This window comes from Impatiens glandulifera, chromosome 9 (assembly GCF_907164915.1).
Source record: "Impatiens glandulifera chromosome 9, dImpGla2.1, whole genome shotgun sequence".
Taxonomy (NCBI): Eukaryota; Viridiplantae; Streptophyta; class Magnoliopsida; order Ericales; family Balsaminaceae; genus Impatiens; species Impatiens glandulifera.
This window is the reverse complement of record NC_061870.1, coordinates 8,027,746-8,043,088: the sequence shown is the minus strand read 5'-3', so window position 1 is coordinate 8,043,088 and position 15,343 is coordinate 8,027,746. Positions and strand designations below refer to the sequence as shown.

Genomic DNA, 15,343 nt, shown 5'->3' with positions numbered 1-15,343 from the left:
TACTATTTCAAATTGTGATAATTCGATCTCATATTCCATCATTCAAAATTTTAAGCATAATTTAATAAAAATGACTTAAGTTCGAGTATAAATAATTGAACTATTAATTAAAATAAACTTCTTATTAGAAATGACAATGAGACGAGGAATGTGTTACCATCCTCGCCCCATTCTATTTCGGGAAATTTGTTTTAATACAATCCCACTCCGTTTGATTTTAGAGAATCTTTATGGGGCACCGTTATACCATATTCTCTTAAAAAAATAATTTTATATAAAAAAAATTTACAAATTTTATTTTTAATATAATATATTAAAATTTTATATTGTTATAAAAATAAACTTAAAACTCTTATAAATTATTAATAATAAATAAATTCATTGTTGATATTATATATTTAACTGTGTTTATTATTGTTCGAAGTAAAATCGGGTGATATCGGGACATAGTGGCGGGAGACACAAATATCATTCCTAATGACCGATCAAACCGGGAAAACATATAACAGGAGAATTCATAACTGAAATCGGGGTGATTTATAATTTATATTCCTACCTATTACTTAAATTATTTTTTAATTTATTAAATATATTTGTCTGTACGTAGAAGTTTCTTGGGTTGATTTTTTTTAATTAATTTTAATCAAAAATATTTTATAATCTGTCATTAACGTAATTTATAATTAACAAAACTATTAAAATGTATTTTTATTTATTTAAAAAATATATATTTTATGACTGTAAATTAATACTGACATTTTTTTTTAATAAATTAGAGTTTATATTAACCCATAAGAAGCTCATGCTTTTGTTTAGATGCAAGTAGCAAATATTCTTTATTTATTTTTAAATACAAATATTATACATGACTAGCTTATCTGTATCTTGTAGCCAAGAAGGGAGAAGAAAGAGATAAGATATTCTTCTCTCTCTGAAAATGGTAGTTATCTTTTGTCTCATGTCCATGTATTGGGACTAACCATAATTTATAAAGAGATAAAGTAGTAGATGGAGCATTGAATCGGTCTCAACTCATGTTCAAAATCGATCTCTTAGAGTGGGCTCTGAAATGGTGAAGCAATTAGCCAAGTGTACGGCCTGCGTCATTATTCCATCAGCTGCACATGATGATGTTAAAGTTGTAGCAAATTATCCAGTTAAGTTTAAGACTGCAGCCGGCGTAGGAGCTACCTGGTGCTTAGTAGCTGGGCAAATACTCCTCAAACAACCTGCAGCAGCAGCTACTAGAACATCATGTAGAGCAAGAAGGAGATCAGTCAGATATCATAATGATGATGATGGGCAAAATGAAGACTTAGCTATGTTAGAACGGTACAGCCAATCAGCTAGAGATGAAGCACTTATTGTTAGGGCTATATTGGATGAACAAGAAGTTCAAGTTGTCGTCTTCAAGGTTTAATTAATTAATCTCCATTACTTGCTAGCCTAGCCTATACATATATATAACTAGTTCAATCAATTATTATATTAGGGGTTCTCGTCCAGCTTGAGCTATGGCACTTCTGCAGACCCATCAACAAGTATTCTTCCGGCAAGGGCAGCCATAAGATGGATAGACAGAATCAAAGGCCCCTTTGACCCTTCCCAAATTGACTACATTGAGAAAGATTTGTCGTGGGATGCTTTTAAGACCCGTTTGCAGGATCTTTATTATTAATTTCAGATTCTGAATAGAGGTTATTGGGTTACATATTAATAGTTTTGGCATTTAATTCAATATACTTTTCTGGAAGGTTAGACCTTAATTTCATAAATATTCTTACCATAAATCCCAATTTCATAAGCAAATATGCTATTCAAATTTGATACTTTCTATAATAATTGCGCATGAGGTAATTCATTGATATGTTGCTTCTTCACCAATCGCTAGTTGTCCATATTTCTTAAAGACTAGTAATCCCTATTGAACTAGATACCTCAAGAAATTTGAACTCATTTAAAATAATTTTTTTTTGTTTTTGTTTAAGAGGATATGGATCTTAAACTATTCAATATAAATTAAAATGTGAGTAATAATAAATAATCTAGTAAATAACATATTATAATCCATATTTAATAACCTTTGTTCGTTTAAACACAACTCAAACTCAGCTACAGATATTTGCAAACAAGATTATATACGTGAAATTCAAAACTGGAGAAACCATGGAGAGAGGACACAACTTTTTTATTATGTTGTCAGATTATAATTTTAAAAAGAGAAAAAAAAAAAAAAACCTAGTTTTTCTATGTAACATAAACTTTAATTAAAACCATATATTCAAAAGTCACATAATTAGGTTTAACATCTCAAATATGTTACCATAACTCTAATAATCTTTATCTTGGTACAAATCAAATATTTCAAAAGTTATCGACAACAACTATAACAATCTCAACCCTTCCAGAACTTATATGGGCTTACTCAATAACCAATAACAACTAAATTCGAGTAATGCTCAAACTTTATAATATAGAACGTCTTCATCATCATATAAGTAGGATTATCTACAATGCTAATAAAGTTCATATAAATATCACCAAAAAATAATATCATGTACAGAAAAATATCGCACATCAATGTTCTTAGTCTTTTTAATTGAACATCACATCATTAGTAAAAAACAAATATCACTTTGACTATCACAAAAGACTTCGTAATTTGTAAATCTTTCTTGATTTCCCAAATAAAAATTTAAACAAAATAACATCTTTAAACGTTTCTATAATGACCATGAATTCAAATTTTCTAATAGACAACACGACTATACTGTGTGGAATAGTTTTCAAACTAATTGTATAAACGTCAATACTCTCTAGTCCTCCCAAACGATAGGTGAATATCCATTAAACGCCATAAATAACATACGATCAACAAAATTACTCTCCAATTCTCTTTACTTAAAATTTTCAAGTATCTACTAACTATATTTGTTGAATATGTCAAATATGATTGAGTACAAATATGCATACATAATACATAAGTGAACTAATTAAAATTACATATGAATGTCGTAACATATACTCGATAATCTCATATAACTGAGGTAACATAATAGAAGAGAGTTTAAAATGAGTTATTAATAGAGAACTCACGGGAACTAGCATAAAAAATATTGAAACAACAAATGAATTTCTGAATATAACTTTATTCACTTATATAAGCACTAAAAATCTACATCCTAATTTATAATATTAAAATAATTATTTTGACTTATTTTTAAATAAATAATGTTGGGATCGGGATCGTCGAAAGAGACTGGGGTCTCGCAACGTTGAATGTTTATACACACAACGTTCGATAATAACCCTGTTAATGGTTGATTATCTCATTTTTACTCTATACAAGTCGTCACAAACTCTTGATAGAGTCAAGTGCGTAACTGTTTGTTTCGACTTGAAGTAATACAATAAGATTAGGATAATGTGAAAAGAACACAAGACACAAGAGATGTTTATGCATGTTCGGAGTAAACTCTCATACGTCACCCCTTCTTCTCGCGACCTCGAGAAGGATATTCTTCTCAACCTTGAGAAGAATATTCACTAGAAGATTTGGTTTGATTAAAACACGTATACAAATCTACTCGAATAACTAGGACTTAGTTATTGCCTGTTTTCGAACTCCTAGAATATACAACACTTGTTTATAGACACTGTATCAACTTACAAAGAACTCACATTAATGGAAAAGTGATACAATGATTTTTAGTATGAAAACACTCTCTCACAAAAATATGCTAAGACAAGAGCTTGAATATATATTTGTAGAGAGTTTTATTAGAAAGAGAGCCTAGATCATCAAGTCTTCTGTTATGTTCTTCTTTTAATCTTCTTATATATTTAAAGTACAACAACGGTCATATTTGCTACAGAAGACACCAATCTTAACTTGATTGGTTGAGTTCCCGAAAAGTACATCATAAAATATTCTCCTTTGATCTTGTATGTACTTTTATGATAGTGAGCCAAAAATTCATTAATGGAGCCGGTTATACTAGGAGCGTTCATTACAGAGGATTTGAAATAATCTTGTTATGTGACAGTCTTCTTTAGTTCTGTCTATGTTGTTGGATTATAGAGAGTTTTATTAGCAAGAGAGCCTAGATCATAAAGTCTTTTGTTCTGTTCTTCTTTTAATCTTCTTATATATTCAAAGCACAACAACGTTCATATTTGCTTTAGAAGACACTAGTCTTAACTTGATTGGTTGAGTTCCAGAAAAGTACATCAAAAAATATCCTCTTTTGATCTTGTCTGTACTTGTATGATAGTGAGTCAATAATTCATTAATGGAGCCGGTTATACTAGGAACATTCATTGCAGAGGATTTAATGAAGCATATTCTTTAGTTCATTAAGTGCAGCAGTTAAGTCATCTCTTTTAAATTCTTCAGAGGAGAAATCAAATACCTTAGATTCTTTCTCAACCGTGAAGTAGGTAATAACTTTATCATTACTGTCGCTGGATGATGAGTCGTCTGAATCGTTATCGGCCCATTTTCCCTTGCTTTCACCAGCCATCAGAGCCTTCTACTCTTTCTAGTTCTCTTTTATTTGGTCGTTTCCCTCACACAATTGAATCAACTACTCCCAAATTTATTTAGTAGAGGAGCACGACTTGATCTTACTAAACATATTCTTGTCCAGCGACTTGTACAGAATATTTTTGGCAACATGATCTAGGTTATTCATCTTCTTATCTTCAGTCGTCCATTTGCATTTTGGCTTTCAATTTTTATTGGGCCATCAGTGATAACATACCACATGTCATCGTCTTGTGAGGCCAGATGCACCTCTATGTGAATCTTCCAATCAACACATTCTTCAATGCAGAATATGGGGGCTCGTTGATGAAAGACATGATGATATTCGAATGCTTGAGAATAGAAACAACTTAATCTGATACCACTTGTTGGGATCGGGATCGTCGAAGAAGACGGGGGTCTCGCAACGTTGAACGCTTACACACACACCGTTCAATAATAACCCTATTAGAGGTTGATTATCTCGTTTCTACTCTATACAAGCCATCACAAACTCTTGACAAAGTCAAGTGCGTAACTGTTTGTTTTGTCTTGGAGCAATACGAAAAGATTAGGATAATGCGAAAAGAACACAAGACACAAGAGATGTTTATGGATGTTCAGAGTAAAATCTCCTACGTCACCCTTTTTTCTTGACCTCGAGAATGATATTCTTCTCAACCTTGAGAAGAATATTCACTAGAAGATTTAGTTTGATTACAACATGTATACAAACTCAGTCGAATAACCAAAAATTAGTTACTACATGTTTTCGAACTCCTAGAACACACAACACTTGTTGAGACACTCTATCAACTTACAAAGAACTCATAATAATGGAAAAGTGATACAATGATTTTCGGTATGAAAACACTCTCGCATAGAAATATGCTAAGACAAGAGCTTTAATATATATTTGTAGAGATTTTTATTAGCTAGAGAGCGTAGATCATAAAGTCTTCTATTATGTTCTTCCATTAATCTTCTTATATATTCAAAGTACAACAACGATCATATTTGTTTTAGAAGACACCAGTCCTAACTTGATTGGATGAGTTCCAGAAAAGTACATCAAAAAATATCTTCTTTTGATCCTATCTGTACTTTTATGATAGTGAGCCAATAATTCATTAATGGAGCCTGTTATACTAGGAGCGTTCATTGCATAGGATTTAATGGAGCCTATTCTTTAGTTCTGTCTTAAATGCCGAAGTCATTTAATACCGATGCGCCTCTTAAATGTCGTATGCCTCATTTAATACCGATCTCATTAAATGCCAAAGTCTAAATAACCGACCGACAAGCCACTTGAAATGCTGAAGTGTAGAATGTCGGATGCGCTCCTACGTGGCAATTTCGGTATTTTACTCAGTCGGACGTGCGCAGCCTCCCTGAAATAATAAAACACTTATCACTATACTACAATACCTTATTATTATTTTTAAAACAATTAATATACTTGATATAACTTAGCAATTATATATATATATTTAACTTATATATTTAATTGAACTTAGTTTTATCCATTAATTATTAAAACCATTTTTATAAATTATATTCTAACAAATAAGATAAAAATATTAACCTCATGGCCAAAACCAATTAATAAAATTAATTAGGCTAATTATTATGATAATTAAAGTCTAATTAATTAAGGGAAATAGTCAAAATAATAAAAATAAAATTATTTGAGATAAATGTTGTACTCATTTATTTTAAAATAATTTTAGAAAAATTAAGAGACAAAAATAAATAATTTTGAATGAATTTATGTATTCATTCATATTTATTTTAATATTTTATGTATTTAAAAAGATCAAAACTAAAACCAAAAGGATGAAAGAAAAATCAATTTAAATAAACCCTTAAGGATTTAATAAAAATATATATACATGTGATCCTGTGTGGTCGAAACTAAATAAATTAGTTGCGGCACACGCTAGGACCATCGGATGAGCGTTGAATTTTAATCTAGAGCCCTGGAAAGAGACGTGTAGCCGGTTGTAGCCAAATCAACAAGCGCCCGACCATAGCAGAATGGCTAATGCCTTGTTAGCCAGGACACTAACAGAACGCCCAGACGCAACGACGTTTTGACGGAATGCCAACGGAATGCTCCAACGTACTCAAAATGGCGTTGTTTTGAGTGCCACCTTCTTCTTCATCGCGACGCTGTCTAGATAAGGATATAAAACCGTTGATGATTTCTCCTTTATGAAACTTACTCCATAGTCAACCATTCTAGCTCATTTAAAGCCTAGAATGATCACCCTACGATGGTGATCATTTCTACCTAACAAAATAGGAATGAATCATCCATATTACAACAATTTCAGCATAGAACAGTCAAAAGCCATTAATGGATTTTGGCCGATTCAGGCCACTATAAGACTCCAATCGACTTAGATTAGCTATAACTAGCTTCGCTAAATAATTTTGAAGCGAATGAACCAACCCATACCCTTCAAATTGAAGAAAATCAAAAATCCGTCATTAGAGCTTAAAGCTTTTCAGATTTTTCAAATTTTCTGTTTAAGGCCTTATAGCTTGGATATGAGCATATAGAAAACCTAAGGATCAAAGAATGTTCTCCAATCTTTGGTAAGGTTCCAATCAACCTTTAATTCATATTTATAGTTTGAATTAGAAATTTTTATATTTCAAATTGCATAAGTTTGTATGCTTGTTGTTTATGTTATTTATAAACTATCTGGATATGATAAAATCGATAAATCAATCTAAATAACAAAAACCCCAAATTTGAATTTAAAAAAAACGGGTTTGCTATTCTTGGGTTAATTCTATTGAATCCCAGCCTATAAAGCTTCCCAACATGATTGTAATGATGTTGGTCAATTTTTTGGATCATGTTTTATCCACGCCGATCATATTTGATCAAAATCAATTTTTTCGAAATAAATTGAAATTTTATAGTTCATGAATTAGTCAAAACGAATAGCTAGTGTTCTTGTTTTGGTACCAATTAAGTATATGTAGTGTAAGAAAGCTATTGGATAGGTCCTTACACTTCAAAATAATTTTAAAATAAAAAATTCAGTTTTTTTATCACAAACTATTTTGAACAAATTGATCATCATCCAATTCGATTAATACCTTGAGATGATGATCAACATGTTCCTAGGAGCTTTGTGAAGCTATCTAAGCTCTTAAATCAAATAATCAGAGCTAAAAAATGAATTAAAAATCCTATACTTGATGTTCTTGAGGACCGAGACCTATTAACCTAGGACCGAGAGGTCCGACGGAGGATCCTCAGTCCGGACCGAACCCTAGGACTAAGAAAATCAACATAGGACCGAGAAGTCCAACTGATTTTCTTGATCTAGGACCGAGAGATCCGACCGAGACTTTTCAACTATGACTAAGACTCCCAAACCCTAGGACTGAGAGTCTTAACCCTAGGACATAATATTCTAACCTTGGGATTGAGACTCCCTAACTCTAAGACTTAGAGTCTTATCCATAGGACCAAGAGTTCTAAACATGGGACCAAGACTCCCTAACCCTAGGACTAAGAGTCCTTAACACTTGGGACCGAGACTCCTTAACCTTAAGACCGAATGTTCTAACCTTGGGACTGAGATTTTTAAGACTATGAACAGAGTTTTAACCCTAGGACCGAGAGTCATTACCCTTAGACCGAGAGCTCCTACACCCATGACCGAAGTACTTATCCCACATCTAGCCCATGACCGAGGGGTTTATACATCTCAACTGAGAAACTAGCCCCAAGTTAACCCATGACCGATAGATTTTTACACCTAGACCGGTAGGATCAACCAAGGAGCGAGAATCTTTAACACCTCGACCGAAGGACTTTGACACCCAGACCGAAGATCCCGAACCTTGATCTAGAGGTTTCTCGACATGGACCGAGAGTTTTTTGACCTCGACCGATAAAAACAAACCATAGTGTTAGGATTCCTGTCCTAAAGCCTGTTTTGTTCCACTTTTTCAAAATCCAAAATGATTTTTATAATTTTGGGACTCTAAATCATTTTCTAAAAATCTCGAAAAAATAGAAAATGAATTTTAAATATTTTTGGGATAGTGCAAAAATATTTCAACAAAGGCTTGTTTGATACTTATTTCTAAACTCTAATTCCTTTAAAAATGATTCATATTCATCAGATATTTTCTCCTTAGTTATCATCCGCAACAATTACCAACATTTAAATATTAATGTTTCAATACTTTAAATAACGTTAAGACCTAGAAGCACGACTAGGACCGGAAGAATAATTGGTTAAAACTCAAACGTTATACAACCATTCTTCAAAAGTCAACTTTATTATAAGTAGAGATCGTTTTTAAATTAGGTACGGAGAATGAAGCCGAAAGTCCTTTTTCGAGTATCACCAAACTTCGAACTAAAAAAACTCTGGTCAATGAGTTTGTACACGTAAGCCAAATATTATTGATTTTCAAAAATCAATTTGAGACTTTGTTTTAAAATAAATAATATTTTAAATTAATTATGTTCAATTAATTTAAACTAGTGGATTTTTAAATCAAATTGTAGTTTGATAAATTCCCGAATTATTTAAAATTGAACCCCGAAATTAATAATTTTTAAATAGTTTCAAAAAGCTGTCAGGAATCAACGACATCTTTAAAAAATAATGTTGTATTTTAAAATAAAATTCATGACACGTAAACCGAGGTTGAATTTCTCGAACCACGATTTTTCAACGGAACCCATACAAAGCGCTTTTTTCTAGGGGTTTCAATTTAAATATAATTTTCTAGCTATGGATGAATCAAAAAATTAGAGTTAGAGTGAGTTTGAAAAAAAATTAGGTTAGACTTAAAAAATGGAGGGAATTATGAATAAAATTGGTGATAAAAATGAGTTTCCACCACTTTTTTGAGAATTAGAGAATCAAGTAAAGACTTAAATTGAAAAAAAATAAGAAATTATAGGTCATGTCACTTTTATACCTTACAAAAACTAATTTTGTATTTGGGTTTGACTTAAGCCCACCTTAAATTCCCTCTTCTAGCCTAGCGGTAGTATAAGTCGGATAACCCCAGCCTCCTTGAGGTCCTGTGTTCGAGCCCATCATGTGACAAGTTATGCGCTTGGTTAAATGGTTAAGTGTGTTTGTGGGTTATGTGTTTAACCTACGGGGATTATTCGCACTCCAAAGGAGAAGCAAAACCCAACCATTCTTAAAAAAATTAAAAAAAAAAAGAATCCCACCATAACCCTAGGATAAATCTGTCCTTAAATCTAGTTACTAATTCTCTGGAAATCTTCATTCCAAGTATTTTTTTTTTTGCAACTCTTAAATCCTTTCTATCAAACATTTTACTAAGTTAGACATTACCTTTTTTATCTTATTCTAATCATTAACTACTATTAAAATATCATCAACATATAAGATGGGAGAAACAAACGAGTTATCGTGATCACCTTTAAAGTAAACATAACTATCAAAATCACCTCTATTGAAGTAATAAGTGGTCATAAAAGAGTCAAAACTCTTATAATATCTTGAATTATGTTTATACTATAGTAAGCATTAAAATTTTACATACTAAATTTATAAATTAAAAAAATAATTAATTTGATTATTTTTGAATTAATAAAATAAAATTAATCAAAAAGAATGTCAAAACCTAATTAAATAAGTAATTGGATTAATTATTCTCATAATTAAATCCTAATTAAATAAAGAATCATGGCCAAAACAAAATAAATAAAATAATTTGGAATAAAAGTTTTAGTCATTTTATCTCAAATTAATTTTAGAAACTCAAAGAGAATTAAAATAAATAATTTAGGATAAATGTTGTATCCATTTTATCCTAAATAATTTATTTATAAAACTAAAAAATATACAAAAAAAAATGGCAAAAATATATGTCATATTTATTAAAAATATATTATATATTTTTAATATTAAAAACAATGCCAAAAGGGTTAAAGAAAAAAAGATTTCAAACAAACCCTTAAGGGTAAAAATTGCATGCGATCTGGTGTGGCTAAAACTTAGGAGAACCACTGCAGTAGAAGCCGCATCCATCAGATAGTCGCTGGAAATCATCCAACACACAAGAGTTGTCCGCATTGCCCGCTACAATAGAAGGAAAGTGCTTCTGCGCGTCACAAGATCGACTTACGCGCGCCTCAGATGAAACCTAGACGAAACATCAATGGAGCTTGCTGCGTTCGAATTTATGCCTAGAATGATGTCGTTTCATGCATTGGTTTTTTCGTCTTCCTCGCGATGACGAATAGGGTAATGACGAATCCCGTAATTAATTTATCAAAGACAGAACTTCGTCGATAGTCCACCAAAACGGCTAATTTGAAAGTTGAAATGATTACCCTATCACAGTGATAATTTCACCTACAATCATAGGCCTCATCATCGCCTTATTAGTCATCTATGCGAAGAACGGCCAAAAGACCATCAATGGTCTTTTGACTTAATAAAGGCCACTTGCTTTAGAAACCAACTATTGGGTCAAATTATTTTGACTAAGTGTCAAAATATTTTGACTATTAGAATTTTGATGATCAGTGAGTATAAAACTTAATTTAAGCCGTCTAATCATTTTTGGTGCAGGTGTATCGAAAACATGTTATATTAGACTAAGTCTAAATGAGGTTAATTAGACTGATTGGCCATTAGATGCATTGAGTTAGACGTACAGTCTAACAGATGTAGTTAGACGTGCAGTCTAATGGATACGTAGTTAGACGTGCAGTCTAACGGATACGTAGTTAGACGTGCAATCTAACAGATACGTAGTTAGACATGCAGTCTAAGAGATACGTATTTAGACGTACAATCTAACATATACGTAGTTAGACGTGCAGTATAAGGATACATAATTAGACGTGTAGTCTAACAGATACATAGTTAGACGTGCAATCTAACAGACATAGTTAGACGTGTAGTCTAATAGATACGTAGTTAGATGTACAGTCTAACAGACGTAGTTAGACGTGCAGTTTAACGGATACGTAGTTAGACATGCAGTCTAACAGATACGTAGTTAAATGTGTAGTCTAACAGACGTAATTAGACGTGCAATCTAACGGATACATAGTTAGACACGCAGTCTAACATATACGTAGTTAGATGTGCAGTCTAACAGACGTAGTTAGACGTGCAGTCTAACGGATACGTAGTTAGACGTGAAGTCTAAGAGACTTAGTTAGACGTGCAGTCAAACGTATGAGAGTTAGACGTGCAGTCTAACAGACGTAGTTTGACGTGTAGTCTAACGGATACAAAGTTAGACGTGCTATCTAACAAATACGTAGTTAGACGTACAGTCTAACAGATACGTAGTTAGACGTGCAGTCTAACATATACGTAGTTAGACGTGCAGTCTAACAGATATGTAGCTAGATGTGCAGTCTAACAAACGTAGTTAGACATGCATTCTAATCGATACGTAGTTAGACGTGCAGTCTAACAGGAGTAGTTAGACGTGTAGTCAAACGTATAAGAGTTAGACGTGCAGTCTAACTCCTTCTGATTAGTCTGATGGGGCGTAGTTAGACGTGTAGTCTAATGAGTGAGAGTTAGACGTGCAGTCTAACTCTTTTAGATTAGTCTGAAGGGATGCATAGTTGGACGTGTCGTCTAACATATAAGAGTTAGACGTGCAGTCTAACTCCTTCAGATTAGTCTAAAGGGAACCGTAATTAGTCGTGTCGTCTAATCTCATTAGACCAGGTGGTCTAATGGATCCTGCTATTAGACGTGGACGTCTAATTTCATTAGACTTGTCAGTCTAAGTGAAAAACGTCTAATGCCATGTTTAAGCAGTTGTATGCTACTCTTGCTCCACTTTTCAGTGAAGATCAGTACGACAGCCAGTTGCAACCAATTGATTAATGCCACGTAAACAAATATTCTTCCCACTACTTGTTTCTTGCAGGAATATCCTAGAAGAATATTTGGTGCACTACCATATTGATACGACCACGATCCTGGTGCTCAAAATCTTTTGTGTACTATGGAGGCGTTCCAATGGAAGCTTGTCATGTGTCATTATGGAAGATTCGACCGTTGGTACTACTTTCTATTTAAATATCTTCAAGGACCACAGATGAATCATCGATCTATCAATACGTAGAGAATTCTACGCGAACATAAAAACTGATATACGAAAGAGCTGATTTCTTACTTTACTGTGTGTTTATCAAGAGAGAGTTAAAATCAAAACATTGTTTTAGCTGAGTAATATACTTCATCATATTGTAAGTTGAATAGAGTTTGTTCTGTTCAACAGTGAGCTAATCGTGCAACTGTATTTGATTCTAAATAGTGAATCCTTCCGGTGGTTGGAAGAAGGGGTGATGTATGAGAGTTTGCTCCGAACATCCATAAACAAACTGTTGTGTCATTTTCATCCTGTCATCTTCTCATTCATGGTTCTTAACTTCAAACTTGAGCAAACGTTTCCGCACTCGAATTGTTCAAGAGTTTGTAAGGGTTTATGTAGAATAGAAAGTGATTTAGATCCTTAACATGATTTCTATCAAACCGTTTTTCCGAAGACGTCATTAATAGCCAGACCCTCGTCTCTATTGATTACGCTGATCCTATCAATTGGTATCAGAGCTTTGTTTCTATTCTCAAGCTCTCACTAAGAATGTCGACCATAACCAAAGATTTCAGTGCTACCACAATCCCCACTTTCTCTAGAGAAAACTATATCGTATGGAAGAAAAGAGTTCGTGCTCATCTCTCTTTTCTCCATGAAGACATGTGGAGTGTTATCACAGATGGTCCTATCAAGATCGATAAGGAGAAATCCGAATGGACCAGTGAAGATAAGAGGAAGAACAACCTCAACAACATGGCTTTAGATGTTCTATACAGATCTCTTGATAATAGCATGTTCAACTACATCATCGAGTGTGATACTACTAAGGAGATCTGGGACAGACTCACTCAACTGTCTGAGGGCAATGAGAATAAGATTATGGTTGTCACTCAACAGTTTGACAACTTCAAGATGCGTCCCAAAGAAACGATGAACGAGTTCGACATAAGGTTCAACCAGATTGTCTCCACTCTATCTATCCTTGGCAAGACCTATAGCAACAGGGAGCTTTCTATCAAGGTCATGTGTGCTTTTCCGAGGGAATGAGACATAAAGACGATGGCTATGAGGGAATCCAAAGTCCTCAACAAGATCTAGCTCTTCGATTTGTTCGTTGATCTCAAGGCCTACAAGTTCGAGCTGAACTGTAGGATTGAAGAAGATCAATCCACATCCATTATCATTGCCAAAGCGTTGGTGACTTCTGAAGAGCCTCCTGCCGCTCCTGACGTGCAGACAACAGCTCAGTAGCTCAGCAGCGATGCTATGTCTCTCTTTGTGAAGAAATTTGGAGACTTCATGAAGAAGAGAAATTATAACTCAAGCATTTCAAATTCTAATGATAATAAAAAATCCAAAGCTAATGTTAAGTGTTATAACTGTGGTATTTTAGGTCATTACCAATCGGAATGTCGAAAGCCGAAGCGTGAAGAGAAGAAAAATGACAATGAAAAGGAGATGAAGGCTCTTATGGAAGGGGACGGGAAGAACAGACGAAACCACCGTGATTCTTATTTCTCATCCAACGATAGTGATGAAGACGAGGTGTCTTGCTTCATGGCAAGAGAAGAAGAAGATGAAGAAACTAAGGAAACTGAGGTATTTAATTTTTCTTCTGAAAAGTTTTCAATGGAATAACTGGTTGCTGCACTAGATGACATGGTCATAGAGTATAGAAATCTAACAGAATCCCTAAATGAAACAAAATATTTACCCAAAGAGTCTCAACTGGTTTTATTTCAAACTCAAGAATCAAATGTTTTTGAAAAGAAAATAGTAGAGATCTTATCTGTGAATGAGATGCTCAAGGAACAGATTCAAACACTTTCTGCTGAAAACAAAAGGCTAAACTATGTTGTTAATGATTAGAAACGTATGGAGAAGCTGTCAAATATCAGATCAGTCTGTTAAAACATGCTAGATCTAGATCTGGTTCAGGATTTGATGGAAATGACCCAAACCAGTCCTGCAAAAAGTCAAACTCAGCTACCAACAAACTTAAGCCAATAAGCTTTGTTAAAAGAATTTTAACTGATATTGAATCTGATCCCATTCATGAAGAAGTAACTTTGAAGAATGTAATAACTTATGTTCCGCCGACTGTTAGCTAGCTAAAAAATAAGTTAGAAGTAGCCAGCAAGTCTGGCAATTTAAAACCTGACTCAAAGTCAAGGAATTTTAAAAGAAAGTCATCTTCAAAAGCTAAAGGGTCAGTGGCTAGTAAGAAGGCGTCTGCTAAGTCAAAATCATACGCATTAATCACAACACAAAATGGGAAATCCATTAAAATATCTCAAATATAGATTCCTAAAGGGACTAACTGATTGAGGACCCAATTGAATGTGGGTACCAAAGTTTGTAAATAGTTTCTTGTCTAGGTGATGCAGGAGAGCTACAGAAAGGAAGCATGGAGAATACTCTTCTAAGTATACATTTTAGAAGATCAATAATGGCCTTTGCCATTCCAGAGGACTAAGTGTTTTTATGTTTTAAAAATATTTTTGGTCCTAAGGACCTCAAAACATTTATTTAATTCATTTTGTACATACACAAAATGAGAGGGAAATTTTATTTTGGAATTAAAGATACACTCAGACAAAAGGCCTTAATGGTCTATTAGACGAGGTCGTCTAAGGGAAAAAGCGTGTACTTAGACGTATTTTTGCTCACACTCTATGCATCTAAGTCTGTGTGTCTTGGTTAAAAACCTACGCGGTTAGACGT

At 33.4% G+C, this 15,343-nt stretch overlaps 1 protein-coding gene across 1 annotated transcript; it reads left to right on the top strand.

Moving 5' to 3' along the window:
- The first annotated feature begins 883 nt into the window (after positions 1–883).
- LOC124916517 lies at positions 884–1,865 on the top strand. The gene is made up of 2 exons (XM_047457247.1): positions 884–1,414; positions 1,493–1,865. Exons 1-2 carry the CDS (start codon positions 1,070–1,072, stop codon positions 1,676–1,678), a joined length of 531 nt encoding a protein of 176 aa, XP_047313203.1. The 5' UTR covers positions 884–1,069; the 3' UTR covers positions 1,679–1,865.
- Positions 1,866–15,343: the final 13,478 nt, after the last annotated feature.